Here is a 17,830-nt window from a genome sequence, read left to right on the forward strand (position 1 = left end):
TATCCCTTTATAATAAATATAATCAAAGACATATGAGCTGAAATGAAGCAGCATATGAATGTAAGATAGGAAAAGGTCAGCCACATCAACCTCATAGCTGTCCAAACATTAAGACTTTCTGCTGGCTGAGAAAAAGACGAGCGCACACACACACAACACACATTGAACGAGCAGTCAGGTGTGTTCCCTCACAGTCTGCTGCCTGTAGTCACTTGTGCTGTTGTTGGCCTGTGATTTGATTCATTGGACATTTACAAACAGCTATTTACAGTCCAGTTATCTCGACATATACAGTGCAGAAACACAAGGTAAAAAAAAAACTGACAAGATTAAAAACAATTTTGGTATAAAAATGTCTGTAAGGATAATGTATATTCACATATAAATACTGTACATACATCTGTAACACAGGACGATTAAATAATATCAAATGTCCAGTGACAGTACGGAAAAAAGAGGGGACAGGATCAGACGCTACATTTTAGGTTTTTTAAAAAACACACATTTTCAACATTTTCCCACACAATCCTCCAATATTCTGGACTCTCGTAGGCAGGCACACACCGGCACATGCAAAGAAGGATATGTGAGAGTCATCTGTTAGTGCATAGAAGAGTAACTGAACTATCTTCTGCGAGTGCCTGGATAGAGAAGTCCTCTTGTTTTTTGTCTTTGACACAGAAACTGTACTCTATGTGAGCAAACTACTTAAACAAAAAGTACAAAAACAGTACAAAAAGCTTTGAAAAACTTGAGCTGGATAACTGTTCCAGTTCTGTAAGTCCAGAGCAGCAGCACTGTTACACTGTGCTGCGGTTAGACTGAGGTTTCTGATTGGAGCAGCAGTATAAACTTGTGCGACTTGGGGTCAACGTACTCTTCAGTCATTCGGATGTAAGGGATGCCCTTTATGGTGACAGCTAAGTTAAAGTCGAGACACCTGAGCTGGAATTCTGTTCCCTCCTTGACGCCACTGGTGACAGAAGCCTCGCTGACCAACGTCCACTGATCAGCCATCCAACGTTCGGGGCCATACTGCAGGGTTGGACCAGGGGACAGATAGGTCTCGAGGAAGGCCTGGACAGAGAAACAGCCAAGAAAACCATTTAATTCGATTAATTTTCAAGCTAAGGATGATTAAAACGTTTTCTGTATGATAATGGCCGAACAGCGTTTTGGCTTCTATTTTTATCTCCACAACCAAAAAATGAATTAATGCCAGAGAAACAGACAAAACAAAAGCCGACCTTAGGGCTCATGTTATTGATAAGGCAGAATGCCAGATGCTTCTGGATGCTCTCCATGCTGTGGCAGTGCTGCCTCTTGGTGGTGCGGAGGTACTTCTGCAGGGCACGAGCCATGGAGGGAAATATGGCCAGGGCTGCTTCGTGCACATCCATGATCTCGGACGGCGTTGCACGCTCATCGTCTTTCTTCATACGGCGGACATGTGTGAAGGCTTCTTCCACAGCCACTACCAGCCTGACTCAGACATACACATAGCAGTTAGATCAGTATTACATTTTAACAACACAGGTCTTGTGTTCTGACAAGGCCCGTGTCATGACTTCACAACTTTACATAACTGTGTAAACCATGGGGACATTTTGTCCTCACCTGGCTCTGCGTTTACGAACTCGTCTCTCGTAGTCAGCCTCCTCGTAGTACAGCTCATTGTGAGCGCTCTCTTTCCGTTTGGCGGCAGCTGAAACCATAGCCCGTGACTGATTTCCATTACCAGGCTGAGCCCCTGCTGTGCTCCCAGGGGCTGCAAACAGAAGGAAAGCACAGAGGCAAAATTAGTGAGATCACTTTGAACTGGAAGGAATCGGCCTTTAACCCACCCGGCTGACCACACCAGTGATTAATGGCCCATGTCCCAATCTGAATCATGAAGAGGGGGAAAGTCACACTGAAGGAGAGCTCAGATCTCATCACTGGAGTATTATGTTATATCGTCCTCTGAGTTATAAGAATGTTAATCTTTCTTACATATCTGGAGTGTTGAGCCAGTTTCTGTCACAGAACATTTTAATTATAGCACTGAAAAAGGAGGTAATTTCCACTGGAAGCACCCACATTCCTCCACTCTGATGTAGGAGTCTCTTTATTGTGAGAACACATCAAAGGCCATAGTCCCTGTCTAATCTGAGAAATTACTCAATTGTGTGACAAACCCAAAACTAATGGGGTTTGTACAGCGGGAGCTCTTTCTGTGGGGTGTAACATCTGTGGAGATGGAGAAAGAGAAAGTTGGGGGGGGGGGGGGTGGGTAGATGCTGCAGGTCAGGTAAGGATATAAATAATTAATACTGTGATCTGCATATCTGTGTTTCACCGTGTGTGTAGGTGAGGAAAGAAAAGCAGCAGTGGAATAAAAAGGAAAAGTGTGTAAAGAATGGAGATGATCTGCACAAGGAGCACATAGGTAAACATCACACTCTTTTTTCCTGGCCTACATTTTAATGCAATGAGAAGACTGCAAATGAATGAATGAGAAAGAGAGTGTGTGGTGGTGGTGGTGGTGGCGGGGGGGGGGGGGGGGGGGGGGTTGACGAGTGTGAAAAAAAGGTGCTGGAGACGGGCTGAGCGGGAGGAAGGAGAGATGTGGGAGTATGTGAGAAATGAACGTTACTCTGATGAATTATTTAAGGCTTGAATTTCTGTGGCCCCCTAGAGGCCTTCCCGCTGCACTTTGATAGGGGAAGGGGGGGTGGGGTGAATGAAAAGTGCTATGGGGACACCATATCCCAATGCTGCATCCCTGCTATGGATCCGCAAAACCACAGTATTGTTTGCAGCGGATGGAGGATTCATGGTTGGAGAGGAGAAAGCCCTTTTAACTGGGAGGAATAGTGCACAATATGTGGCAATACAGGATGTTTGGGGGTGGGGGAGTATATCAGGATCTTTGGAGAGTCAAGGCTGGTGTGCTTGTGCTTGTGTGTGTGTGTATATTTAGCAGGAGTGCGTGCCACTGATGCAGTGTATATACATTAAGTTGGAGATGGAGGCTTCAGAGTGCACTAAAGATTGAGGAGAGCTGAACCGTGAAATTAGCTGCTTCCTGTGACGGAGCAGAGTGGCAAGCAAAGTGAAAGACGACGACTTTTATCTGCACTTACTGTCGAAAAGGTATGTTCTCAGTTTGTTTTTAAAAGCTGCTCATGGAAGAGATGAGGATGAAAGAGAAGAGCGTCACCAGAATAACAGCAGAAGGAGCAGTAGAACAATGAAAACCAAAGGTAACAACAAAAAGGACTTCGGCACGAAATGTAGGAGGATGTTTCTGGGACATTTGAGCCGACTAACCGTCCACATTGTAGACCTTTAGCCCGGCCAGGTGTTTGGCAGCACGGTGCTTTGAGGCAGAGAGAAGAGCTGGGTTGTGGAGTGGAAAATCTCTGTAGTAATACTCCAGAATGGTCAGAGCAGCTCTTTGAATGCTGAGAGAGAGAGAGAGAGAGAGAGAGAGAGGAAAAACACGGCAAGAATACAGGTTACATATGGTGTTTTTCTGCAGCAGGAACTCATGTAATGTTCCTGCACCCAGAGGATCTCTTTAAAAATAGCCTACTATTAAATGGATAAATCTAAAAAAAAAAAAGCAAACTGCTTAAACTCAACATCTCGATCCCGTTCAGATAAACGGAAACTTCAGCTTCCATTCACAATTCACCTCCACCACTGACTCTTTGGTTGGAGAATCGGGGTCTCAACTCTTCACCCACAGCTTCTTTTCATCTTCACATTTGTAGTCTTCAAGCAACACTGAATGAACTGACCTCAGTACATCTCCCTCTGGAGCCACAAAGGGCTTTGATCACCATCACAGTGGTAATCCCAAAGATCAGGAGCTGACCTTGATATTTGAATCAATGCAGTTACACTGTTAGTAAGTGGAAGCTATTCATAATACATCAGGTGTCCTCGGCCCTTTCCTACTGTCCAAATTCTAAGGTTGTGGTTTCCATTCTTCAAATTCAGTCAATATTATTTATACCTTTGCCAAATTTTGATTAAAAGTGATGGTGATACAGGTTTGGTTGCACATATTTAAAGTGTTGAAGTGTTGAATTGGAAGCTTCTGCACGGCCTCTGATGACTACAAAGAATTTAACTAAGAAAGAACCTCACTGAGATGGAAAAGGCGATACAGTCACCACAGTTAAAAGCACAATCAAAAGGTCCAAGGACATCCACACTGTGAAGAATCTCAAAGGGCACTGTAGAAAAGCAAAACTGACCTCTTATCTGACACCACTACAGCTCTCTCCTAGTCCTGTCTCAGTGACACACTTGTCCAAAGCAGAAACAAAGTGTGACAGCCATAGGATGAGTGCCTGCGTCCGGCGCTTTCTCATCCCTCCCCCTCCCTAACCTCTTAGAATAGCCTCGAAGCCGAGGAGACTGCTGAGTAACTCAATTACTGCCTGTGCCAGTCTTCCCTGCGGACATGAGCCTCCAATTACACACATAATTCAACAAAGAGAGTGTAACGGCTGCAGCCGCTGTGCTTCTCTGTGTGCAGCTACACAGGAAAGGTCATATTCACGAGTGAAGTGAAAGGATGTTCATCCCAATCTTTGGGAATCAAACTGTTATGACAGCAAGTGTGCAGCATGCATACCTGAGCTGTCCTATGTGGTAGTGACGCGTCTCTCCATCAGTGTTGCGGATGACACAAACACTGTAGCACGGCTGGAGGTGGCGGAGCTCCAGTAGTACCACGGCAAGATAGTGGACAAACAACTGAGAGTCCACAAGGGACACAGCGAACTGGACAATGCCATGGTAGTCCTCATCCTGCATAGACCAGACCACAAGTTCAATGACACATGAATCAATTAAATTGATTTAATGAATTAAAATGTTCTTTGACTTGCCTACCTGTGGATCAAGAATCCGGACCCCATAAAAGAGCCAATAAGACATGGTGAGTAGGAGTGTGAGTGTGATGAGGAAGGCACGATACACACACACTCTTGGCAGGCGAGCACGGCCTGGCCGCAGAAACAAGGCCCACACCGCCACCAGGAGGATGAGGAGCTTGAAAGAGATGGAGAGGAAGAGACCCTCGCAGGCAGCGCCGCAAGCCTGGAGTCTGTCAGGCCACATCACCGCCGGGAGAAGCAGGAAGACCAGAGGCGTAGCCAGCACCAGAAGTCCCACACATGAGCCCACAGCCACAGGAAGATACCGGCGGAAGCCTTGGGTCCGGTCCTGTATCCCCTTCCCCAGGCCGACCACTTCCTCCTGGGATACACTGAGCTCTGAGGTGCCCGTCACAGCAGTGGTGGTTTCTCCCCAGTTATCATCCTGAAAATGGAGAAAAATTATGGAGAAAAATGTAAAAAAATGAAGCCTGAATGAACAGGAAGTGCCAAGGACAAAATGTCTAGTGGGACTTTTGTGCTTTTTTTATGGATTTTTGTGTGATATACTATACATATAGTTCATCAGACCCATGTTATAGCTGAAAGGATCTGCTGGATATCGGTTTTTAACAAGTCTCTGGTCTCTGGCGACACTGACAGTGTGGTATGTGAGCTGCACTGAAGCAGACAGGAACAAGCTGCAAACAGGCAAACAATGGTAAAGACAACCAAAAAATCTTCACAGCTTGGATGATGCCTACAACTCTGCTCTTAGTATAGAGAAAGAAACATTGTCATGGACCATTCAAACCTGAGCCACCATCTGTTTGACCTGCTGCCCTCTGAAAGGCGCTACAGATGCTTCAAGTCCAGGATTAAAAGATTGAAGTTCATGTTCAGGTCACGTACCACCCCCACTCCCTGTTTGTTGAATCTGCATGTTTTCAGCTGAGCTTTTAATCTCATTGTACGTGTACAATGACAATAAAGTTCTGATTCTGGTTCTGATTCTAAACTGAAGTTCCTTCAATGGCCATATACACCTGTCCATATTCAAGGGTTTGGCAGCTTTCAGTGATAAATGGGTGCTCAGTTGTCTTGCTTCAGCTCCTTAGATGGAGTCAGACACTGTTAGCCACCACAGCAAGCTTCCAAAGAAACCTATGCATGAAGGCTTTACATACACTACAATCAATAAACAAATCTAATAATAAATAGGAACCTGAATCAGACAGAAAAACAGTGTTTCCATCTTCCAGATTTTATGCACCATGCTCACAGCACATATTTCATGTCTGATTTTCTTGGAGCTCATTACGGCAAGCCCTTTAAAGTCTGCCTGAAGTAACAGAGGATGGCAGGATAGGATGTACAGTAATGTTCAAGCTGGCAGAAAGATGCACACACCAACATATGAAGGAACACACACACACACACACACACTGAAGAACAACAAAAGCTGAATCTTTCCTGCCCATCACTGCAAATTAGAGTCAGTTTTCTTTTCTTACTAACCGTCAAGGTCATTTTAAGCATAAATCTTTGCAACAAAGAGGCAAAGAATGATTTAGTGACAAGTCTACTCTAAAGAGGCATTTATTTTTGTGTGTGCCTGTCATTAATTCATGTAATTAGCCATTCATTGTCCCCCAGAGTGTCACAGGAGCCGCAGCTGCAGACAGAAGGATGAGGGCTGGAAAAATGACAAGCAGAACAGATAAGCCTCCATGGCTCCACACACACATGTGCACAGACATACACCTAAGCACCTCAAACAAAAGACAAAGCCTCAAACTCTAACGAAGCTGCTGGGACACCAGACAAGCTGCAGTCATTACTTCTCACCTGTCTGCAGTGTGAGTATCCCACTGTACTGTAAACTGGGTCAATCCAGGTTATTAAGAATAAGATTTTTAATAGATGAAATGAGCCCTGCTGCTATTTGTGTATAATGAAATATGAAGCAAACACAGAAAATGGAACATAAATATAAATTCTCCCCCTCCATTACAGCTCACAGCCAATTAACTCAGCCATGTTGGAGGAGGGGATGCCAACAAGAAGCCCGCCAGAAGATGAATGAGCATGAAAGAGGAGAGAAAAGGAAAGTCAGAGAGGGGGGGATGGCAGTTAGACAGCAGCAGATGAGTCGAGAACGCGAAGGCTGGGACGGTGCAGGGTCTATTTCATCCTATAGGTATGTGTCTGCCAGACTAATGTGTGAAACGGGAGGTCAGGTGTAACGTCAGCTCCATTTAGTGTCCAGCCTCATTTTCATTCAGTGCACATTGCTTCTCTTTTGCTCCTTTTCTTTCTTTATAAGGCAGCTCCCACTTACCAGGGTCCCAATCTGATAAGAGGATGTGTGAACAATGTATGTCCACACTTCATTGTGAGAGCAGAACAGCACCCTGTTTACCTGAATGCAGACGCTGAAACGTCCTTTAGTGAACAAATAGCCGGCTAAATCTGAGCTGAGATATCCATTTCTCTCAAGCTCAAAATATGCTAATGTTTTACAAGCATCTAAATATATGCAAGAATGTGTAAATAAAATAAAAATGATAATGACAGCCCATCTGTTCAGTCCCTACTGTTCCCTGCTTGGTAACAAAATATAATTTTAACAATATATTTTTTTAGTTTTTAGTTATTTCTGATGAAAGAGAAAAAGATATAAATAAACTCGGCTAACCCTCAAAATTAGCATATAAACATCTGTTCAATTGATGTTATCAATGGCCAGTCTGACCATCAGGGCACAGACTGTAGTTTACTTAATGACCACAGGTAACAAGGGATATCAGAGGGCTAACTTCCTGTGCCTTCCTCTCTTCTTAACTGTTACAGATTAGCAAACCTGATTGGAAACATCACAAGCGTGTGCGGCCCAGGACACGAAGGCTCTGCAGGGAGTGATTAAAAACCACCCACAGCACCATTATCATCACCCGTCAGTGATATCTGTCAGTGTCTACACGGCACAAAGCCATTTCGTTATACAGCCGTGTCACATAATGAGTAAACTGAATCTTAAAACACATCACAGATTTAAGCAGCTCAGACACAACAGAAGAACCAGACTGTCTGCGCCCCTCCTCACCAGATGTTGCAGCTCAGTCTCTTTGCTTACTTCATTCTATCAGCCTTTTACTTGAGCTGCACGTTAAAACAGACATTTGGTGGAAGAAAACCGTATCAATGACTGAGCTAATACACTGCTTATGCCATGTCATTAAGTCTCAGTGGATTAATAGTGAAGATTAATGCTAAACTAATCAGGCCTGATCTCATTATATACAGGGATGTAAGGGGGAAAGTCGCTGAGAGGGAGTGAAATGGAAAAGGGCTGAGCGACGTGGCTGCTGCCTGCCTGCCTGCTTGTTGGCAGCCTTTTTTTATCTGGCTGAGGCTGAATGTGGATTATGATGGGGCCTGTTCCTCTATCACAAAGACCAACAACAGCAAACAGTCTGCCAGCTACACAGCACAATGGCCCAGCCCCACTGGCCTGGGTGGAGGTTAAAATGACATTTACACATTGGTTTGTTTGTGTTAGTATTGATGTCACAGTGTGGTGTGCTAAAATGAGTCAGAGGACCTTTATAAAAATGTCTGGCACATTTCCCTCTATTTTTTGTTGTTATTTTTATGTCAAACCACAAGCTTTTATTGTGGTAGCTGTGAGTAGGAGTGTGAGTGTGTGTGTGTGTGTCCATCGAGTCAAAAAAAAGGGCAAAGAAGTGAGCCGTGAAATGCAAAAATAAGAGCACCATATGCTCTGGTTTTGCTGGTGCTAACACTGTGAGGAAACCGAAGCTGCTCCCTCCTGGCATATAGTCACAATGTCTTAGTCTCACAAAGCAGCATGGACAGTCTCAGTAACACACTTGGCAGTCTTTCTATGACTCATACACACACATACAGAAGTCCAACACCAGTATCCTTATGTCACAGGCATGCGTGTAAACATGGAGGATTATTCATATCTGTTTTCCTCAAACTGGCGTTTGGCTGGATGCTAAGGCTAATCTCAGTCTGTGAGAATGTGCCTCTGCACTGAGTTAGTGTTACAGCCGCTCTGCTATCTAACAAAGCTCCTCCACTGGCTGGGGTTGGTGTGATGGCTGTGGCTGTGCCATTTGGACGCGTTTATCTGGAGGGCTCATGCGATACAATGGCAGATTACCTTACACTGCCCACAATGGACAAAAGCTACACGCTGACAATCACATGCCAGTGTGGAATGTGGCCTTCCTGCCAGAAGGGTATGCTGAGAGCACACATGGTGAAATAGGTCAAACCTCTCAGAAATTCTCTGGCCGAAGTTCTAGAAATTAGCAGATTATACACAATTGCTTCTGTAGTAGCACACTGTAAAAACTGTCACCCATTGCTTTAACCTACATGCAGCATTAATTCTTTGCATTGAAAGTAAATGTTGGAAATGTTGAAATATTTCTTAGCACATCTCTGATCAAAAATCACAAAAAACTTGCAACACCTTGCACACATAAGACCCAAAGCCGCCATTTTTGGCTACTCCCCAGTTTTTGTTCTAAATCTCTGGATACGAGTGTGAAATCATTTCTTTGCAAGAGTCTAAACCATTTCTTTAAACACCGGTCTCTGTGCTTGGCTTCCTCTCTAATCCTTGAAGCGCTGTTATCCTCTCTGTCTTTCAGCTGCATTATCCTCCTCTGCGTCCACTCAAAACCTATTTAGCTTGTAAACCTCAGCAAAAAAAAATCAGCTTTATGGAGTGATTGGTACCAGTTTGCTTTGCTTTCAAAACCATCAGCGATGTCCAGTATCACACATACACACACACTGTAAGGCAGTGCTGTCTGTACAAATCCATTCAGGCCTACAAAATGGATACTAATCCAGTGACCTATTTGATCCATTGTCACCATTGTTATTATGCATCGGGCAATGTGCAGCCAGCTGTGTGAGGAAGTGTTTATAAGGTCATGATACAGTTCATACACGGATTACTGCTTATCGCTAAAGAAATGTGACTGCTGCAGAGACAAAAAAAACAAACACAACCTACATTCCTTCATATTATCACATTTTTTTGTCAGTTAACAGTCAACATATACCTGGACCTCTTCTCCATTGGCTGTTGCTGGTGTGGGTTCTCCAGGCAGCGGCTCTCCGTTGTGAACGGGGGACTCCTGGGACGGTGTGTCGGGAGGGTTGATGACAACAGATCTCTCAGAGCGAACACTGTCTTTGCTGCCACTGGCTTTCTGTCGCTCACGGCTTCGGTCTCTGGGGGAAAAAACACACGTATAATAACTTTACATTGCTGGTCGTGGCATGTATCTTTCTGATGGTTTGGGTAAAAGTTGTGTTCATCCAATGCAAAACAGGAAAAATTTTTTGGAAAAAGTACAGATGAAAACAGATTCATCAATAATAGTAAAAAGCTTAAGGATTGGGAGGTGTCAGGACCAGACAAGCCAAGAGTGAGCAGATTCTCTCATTTTAGTAGACTGCGTCAATCACTGAAATAGGTTGGAGCCACTCATCTGTGACGACCCTAATCCATCCTCGGTCCGTCTCAATCTCTCACTAGCCTCTCATCCTTTATTTTTCTTAGCCGTTATTTGCCTACATCCAACATCTGACCCACTCAGAGTCAAGACAAACAAAACAAATGTTCCTGTAAAAATATTACAGTGAGGCAGACAGGCAGAAGGCAAACGGGCGGAAAACATACCCATGTCGGTTGGATCTCCCAGAGCGACTGGAGTGGTAGGAGTAGCCAGAGTGGGTTGACTCGGTGTCCATTCCGGCGCGGTTCAGAGCACCGGCGTTTGGGCGGGGGGGGGGGCAGGGGGAGCGGGGTGGGAATGAGGAGAGACTTGTCGTGTGGCAGAGAGGGTAAGTTGGCAGCAGTGCTCAGGAGGAGGAATGGGTTGCTATAGAAACCAGCCGCAGGAATCCACGACGACTGACAACTACCCCAGAGAGCAGCTTTAGTAACCACATTGACCTGAGAGACAAACAGATAGAGAGTACAGTATGAGGGCCATGCCAAAACTTGCTTGGAGCGAAAAAATGCATTAGATGTACACGTTCCTGTGATGATTCCTAAAAATCAATTCACTCAGGAAGGAAACAAATTTATGATTGGAATATTACACATTAATGTGTACACAGATATATCAGTTATCCATCACTATAAGGCAAATTCCATTGTATAAAATGCTTTTTCTCATCTCTTAAAATCTATAAGATAAATATTTAATTGGCAAAAAGTACATTCTTGTTCTCTCAGCTCTGAATAATTTACTTGAAGCATTTTATTTGGAAACACTAACTTAGAACCAGGCCTGTTTCATGAAAGGTTGGGTTGCTGCCTTTTATAGCTCTTGAAATATTTGTGTTTTATGTCAGCGTGAATAAATGCTTCTATTTTGGCCTGGACGTTCTTGTAAAAATAAATCATGCATCTCAGGAGACTTCCTGGTCAAATAAAGGTTACATAAAAAATACATTTCTATGTGCAGAATCCCCCCAGGCATTTATTAGGGGTTTTAGGAGAACCACTTCAACTGATGCTATCAGACTTTTTATAAGATGCTCGGTCGCCATGGCTGCAGCCAGGATATTGTGCTGGAGCCAACGCACCCCTTCTCCAGCACCCCTCAGATCATATTGGCCAGAAACAAAACAGAAGGTCTCCATGTTTTGAATTGTATTTTCTGGCAGTTTCTCTCCAAAATAAAGGTCTCAAATCTCTTTTAAACAGTTCTCCACCTTGCCAAGAATGAATTTCAGAAGAATACATTATTAATTTTAATCCAAAGAGTTGTCAAATTAAAGCACAATGAGCTGCTATTAAATATCCATCATGTGTACATTTGAATTAAATCTCCCTCTGTTGAAATCTCCTGTGAATTTTGCAAAATAAGAACAAAATTTGCATTTTTATAGGTTTGTACTATGTGCAATATTATTGCATTTCCCTATTTAATATTGGATTTGGACATGCTTTACAGCTGGCTATCAATGCTGCCCAATGCTCCCCATTAATATATGCCGTTGAGATGTATGCATGAGGATGTCTCTGCGCTTCACCATGCATGACCATTCATTTAGACCTCAATCTACACCTGTGTCTGTCTCCCAAGCTGTTGTCCTGACAACCACCTGCCAATCACCACCGTACCCGACACCGTCTCATCGCACTAACTGAAATTATTCTCCCCATCATTTACAGGCCATTTGTTATCTCTGTAGCCAGTGGTGCATATAAACATTAAAACAGCCTGTTCAGCACATGAAATGTGTGGAAATGTGGATGATTTGCATTAAGATCTGTTTTCTCTTTCCTTCCTGGGACACATCCCTGGGGTATATGAAAAACTACACTACACTTTCGATTAAGGATTGTCATACAAAGCATGTAATAATAATATTATCACAACCTTTAGAGTTTGTGCAGCTATCATCCAAGCGTGGAATGATTCTGTGGTGTCAAAAAGCCCAGTTTCTCTGAGAGTGCAGCTCATCACTTCTCTATTGATGCAACCACTTTTCTATTGAATGCATAATGTTGAACAGTGCAGAGCAGCATATACACAAGACTTCAATAAATAATGAGCCTGAACATACTGGAACACTGAATCAAAGCTCATGGTGAAGCATCAAATTTTAAACACAAAGCAGAGTTTCAGCAGAGACGGTCATGTGTCTTTAACCCACATCTGGAGCGTCCACTGTTGCCTTGGCAACTGAAAGCAGGAGGCCCCATCTAGCAGCAATAATCAATCACCCCTGCAGAGAGTAAATTTGTGTGATACACTTATGTGCGTGTGTGTGTGTTAGAGCTGGGGGTGACACAGTAGAGGGCACAAAGACCAAACAATGGCTTCTCTTCACACAAAACTCCCATACGGTTAAATGAATGAAGGACTCTGACTTGAATAAAAGCAGTTAACCCCCAGAGTGCTGATCTCTGAGCGCGTGGCAGTAGTATGTGGGCCAAGATGATCCCCCTGAGAAGCCACTCATCCACGAGACGAACGTGAAGAGGCACAGTGAACCAGGCCATGTGGAAAATCGCAGCCACGGGGTAAGAAAAACTATCAGTTACAAACCAAAGATAACTATGAATAAAGCATGCGGGGATAACAATGTGCGTCAGAGGCGTGCGGCTGCCTGCTCCTGTCCTACAAAAAAAGGAATTCTTGTGTGAAGGAGTATGTGCAGGAAATACATGCCCTTATGGAGGCCAGTTGCATCGCTGAGGACAGTTCTGGTTGGCTGCACAGATGAGAGACTCACAAGAGCAGAAACTGACACTAATGTAAAACAAACACTCATTAATGTGTTTGTTTAGTGGATTGGGGCTGTTGCACAGTAGGAGCTACTGTAATTACACATGGTCAGACACACATACACACACACACACCAGTACACACCCAGTATTATGGGCTTTGCAGCGTTTTCTCCACTTCATTAATTAATAATAACCCTGAAAAATTTTGCAGACTTTGAAGTAACGTCCTTGGCTGCAAAAAAACATGTGCCCTGCAAACTAGGCAGAGAATGTAGAGGTGTGGAATTTGAGATTCCATTAAAGTGTCCAATTCAGTGCTGGCACACTAAATGGCACAGATCAGTCTCAAAGCTCACCCAGAGCACATGCTGAGGCCTGGTTACCATGGCATTTGTGCCCTCCCTCACACCCATTAGCTCTCATGTGTTCCTTCCTTCATGTACACCCTGCTCTGTTGGCATTATGCCGTAATCTCCCAGATGCAGCAGCTGGTAGTCGCTGCTGTGTTGCTTTCTTTTATCAGCTGTTTCAACCAGCAAACCATACAGCTCTACTGTACAAAATATAGCTACAACCAACAGCCTGAGATAAGCCTATTATTGTCAAAACCTATTTTAATCTCTGATTAATCGGCTGATTAATTTGATCTCTGATGTCAGAAAATAATAAATATTACAGTTCTTCAAATTGTGTTTTCCAACCAACAATGCAAAGGCCAATAATGTCTAACTCAGCATATAAACAAAGACAAACAAAGAAAGCTAACTTTTTTTTTTTTTTACTAATACTGTCATTATTTGTATTTTAACTGCAGTTATTATAGGAGTTATTTGGGACAGATGCTTTCTGTTAGCATGCCACAAAGCATTAGCATATTAGGATAGAAAGGAAGGGGAAAAACAGACAAAAGCTAAGATGTCTAAACCAAGGAAAAACATATTGATTTATGACACATCATGAACCTTGTGGATCCCACACTGCATTAAGAGGCCATTCCTGCAAACCATCACACCACCAGGCAACAGCCTTGAGTTCCTTTCAGGCTTAACACATCATTTCTGTTGGCAACTAGCTAGTAAGCTACCTGAAAAGAATTCTATTTTTTTTTTATTGTTTTATCTGAATGTTTTACTCCCACACAAATCTGTGTCCAAAAATCCAATATTGGCCCGGCTGTATTAACAAGCAGAGTACACACACGAGAACCACACTAAGCTGAGTAAAACCTCTGAAATCAAACAAAGAGTGACACAGTGTACACCAGAGTTATTTATAGAGATTACGATCTCCAATCCCTACGTGGACTTCAGATAACCCAGAGCAACAGCTGTTCATTAGCATATTACATTATGACTAAGGGACTAAAGTCACATGAACCGGGCTAAAGGTGCAACGGTAAAATGTTTCTTATTTTGTTGACTGATATGTTCCTTGTGCACTGACCGTGGCACAGAGGGATTCATTAGACATGTGCAGACCTTTGAGTAACTGGATAGAATTCCTCCCTGCTGTTCTTTCACACCCACACACACACACATACACATTCATCCCCAGAGTAAAAAAAAAGAGAAAGTTAAGACCTGACACAGTCCTCTGGAATGCAAACTTTAGTCCTCCCTGATCCACTCATGTGAAACTAAATGAAAGTACAGTAAAGAGAGAGAAAGAGGGGGGAGGGAGAGAGGGAAGGAGGGAGACAGAAAGGGTGGTGTGGGTTAGAGGAGGGAGATACCTACTGTAAGAGCAGTGCTTTTATGTCTGTAAATGCATCATGCATGCCACACCGGGCTGTGCGGGCTCCTAATGCTTCTCTTTAGCCTAAAGGTAGCTCCAGTTCTCATTACACTTCTGACACACTGCCCTACCGGACAGAAAACAGGCTTTAAAGGAGAACAATGGGGGAGAAAAAAAAGAGGCATTACCAGCACCACTTTCTTTTGATCATCCAGCTGACATCTTCCATGACTCACCCATCTCTCTCTCTCTCTCTCTCTCTCTGCACAGGACCTATCAGCACTGCTCAATAATAAATAAGTAGCACAGTTTCACTGCAGCACCATGAGTCTGTCAGACAGCATTGGAGCAGACACGTGAAGCTGCTTCAGTCATAGTAACACCTCATCCAGCTGCGCACTGTGCGCTCTCCAGACAGCTGCTAATGATGGCGACGCGCACCGTCCCCTCCGGCAGACGCAGCCTCATCACAAACGCCCTTTATCCTGTTTTATAGGTTACTACACACTGAGCATTACACTGCTCTGTTACAAAGCTGCAGGTTCGGTTACAGTAGATCTCCTTTCAGGCTCATCCGGAACCCCATTATCCAAAAACAGGGTCTATAATCCACTATAAGCCCAAATAAACCGTGCGTTCTGCTGGGTCTCATATACGATAAATACACAAGCGGCAACAAGGTGAAAAGCAAAACTACAAAGTCAAATACGTGCAGGTTTTGTGGCTACATTTCTCTAAGGAAACCATTTTTCCCCAAACGACGGTAGCATTCAACTTCATCCTGTGTGCCCGGTGGTGTGTGTCTCCGGCTTTTGGTAAAGACCCACCAGTGTAATCCACGCACCATGACGGTTATAGGTTCGTTTGCCTACCTTTGTCTCACAGGTGTTTCATATTCCTTTACTTGCGTCTCGGTGAATCTGCCGCCGACGTGCTGCTGCTGCTGCTGCTGCGAGTCTGCACCGAGAGGCAGCTCCCTTACACGAGCCTGGCCATTGTGGTTCGCAGGACCAGAAAGGGAGGCAGCAGGGATGTATAATACACTCAGGAGGAGAGAGTATTTTCTGCGGTGGCCCACAAGAGGTCGTGCTTTAGAGCTGTGAGGACTATCAATGGGATAGAGGAAGCACTGGATGCCAAAGTGAGGGACCCAGAGGGGTCTTTAAAGGGGGTTTTTAAGCGGATATTGTCCTTAAATGTTCTTTATTCTTTCATATTCATATATAATCCACTTACCACAGAGGTGGTGATGTAGCCTACTATACATGGGAGTGGATGGAAAGTTGGGGTTAATAGGGGCCAACACCTGCATACTGTGGTTAATCACCAGCTTAGTGTCATCCCTGAAATGTACAATTGTTTTTATAATAGAGGGATATTTTGGTGTCATAACTGGTCTTTAATCTCATATGATACATTATGAGATTGGCTGAAGGCTCCAACACCTGTGAATACCACTTAAATAACGATGACTTTCCATCACAAAAAACACATGAAAGCCATCTCTTTATTCTTAGCTGCTGCAATAAGTAGTCTCAAACAATGACATGAATATGAAGGACAGAAAATAACAGGGGAACTTTGAATCAAATGGATCAGAAATGCAGCTGTGCTTCTCTGAGATAGCCCAGCTGAATGTACAGAGATTCATAATACAACTGGTCTCTGATGAGGAACTGTGTTTCTTTATCTAGTTCCTGGTTTGAATCTGGTGGGGCTTTTCTGTGTGGAGTTTGCACATGTTCCTGTACTTGACCCCCCTGTGACCCCTGTAGTACAGGACAAAGTAGGTTCATGGATGGATGGACTACATATGAAGAAATATTTGTGATTCCATTAGAGGGCAGCGTTGCTCCTTTCAAACAAATCCTTAGTGCAGGATGTGTTTTACTTATGTTACTGTTTTACGTTTACCAACAACATAAAGTCAAATATATATAGTCAAATTTAATATGTGACAGCGTGCAAAGTGATTTATCTATCCTAGTTTGAGTATTAGACATCATCTGCCAAAACCATGAGGAATATTAAAGACCATCCACATCCCTGCCCTATTTATCTTACCATCTGCAGGCCTCACTCCATCCATATTCTCAGCCATATTTATTATATCCAGCGAGTAGCCCAGAGTGTGGATAATGTGCAGCGTGTCGACAAAGGACTGTCACTCTTGCTGCTGGACTGGATATGAACAATACCTAATGCCCCCTGGGCCACATTACTCTACAGAGGTTCACATAAAGGGGCAACAAGAGGAGCGCAGAAGGACCCCTGACTAACGGAGAGGAAAAGCAAAGAGACAAGGCACATGACATCACGTGATCTCACTACAGTGTTTTGGTATTGTAGAAAATTATTTTTATCTCCCTCAAATATGTGTTGTCTAATTTGACTGGACTCCACTGATATAAACAAACATGATCTTTTAATATGCCCTTAACCCCACACAAGACTAGACATGAAATTTCAAATAGCATACAGATCTCATACAGGTCAAATTCTCGATAATTTACATTTAATTTATCATTGTACAGGACAAGCTATAACTAATATCATTTTTATACTCATTATTATTTAAGGCTCTGTTAATCCACAGATTTCATAGGTGTATTGGGAAAAACTCCATGAGCCAAGGGGATATGGGAAATGTTTTATCAGAGCATCTCTGTTTCTGCAGCTCTGCTGATGCTGGTCTACCTCTGCTGTCTAAGGACAAAGACAGCTGGCTTTTAGCAGCGCTAACTTCTCTGAATAAATTTATATTCAGTATTGTACGCTAGCTGTTTGTTACAAACAGTCAAAGCATTTTTCACCAGGTGATTCAGTATTCTTTTCTTGAACAGAAATATATTTGTCACTTCTATGCCCTTCCAGCTGGTCTCAAATGCACAAAGATGATGTCTGGATAATTTCAGACCAAGAT

At 43.4% G+C, this 17,830-nt stretch overlaps 1 protein-coding gene across 1 annotated transcript; it reads right to left on the reverse strand.

Moving 5' to 3' along the window:
* Window positions 1-816: 816 nt before the first annotated feature.
* Window positions 817-15,915, reverse strand: LOC114426609 (vang-like protein 1). The gene is made up of 9 exons (XM_028394125.1): window positions 15,780-15,915; window positions 10,606-10,881; window positions 9,983-10,154; window positions 4,891-5,319; window positions 4,631-4,806; window positions 3,313-3,446; window positions 1,618-1,768; window positions 1,248-1,482; window positions 817-1,077 (listed from the first exon to the last, which is right to left on the reverse strand). The coding sequence occupies exons 2-9, from the start codon at window positions 10,674-10,676 to the stop codon at window positions 817-819; spliced, it is 1,629 nt and encodes a 542-aa protein (XP_028249926.1). The 5' UTR covers window positions 10,677-10,881; window positions 15,780-15,915.
* Window positions 15,916-17,830: the final 1,915 nt, after the last annotated feature.

This window comes from Parambassis ranga, chromosome 21, assembly GCF_900634625.1.
Source record: "Parambassis ranga chromosome 21, fParRan2.1, whole genome shotgun sequence".
NCBI classification, from domain to species: Eukaryota; Metazoa; Chordata; class Actinopteri; family Ambassidae; genus Parambassis; species Parambassis ranga.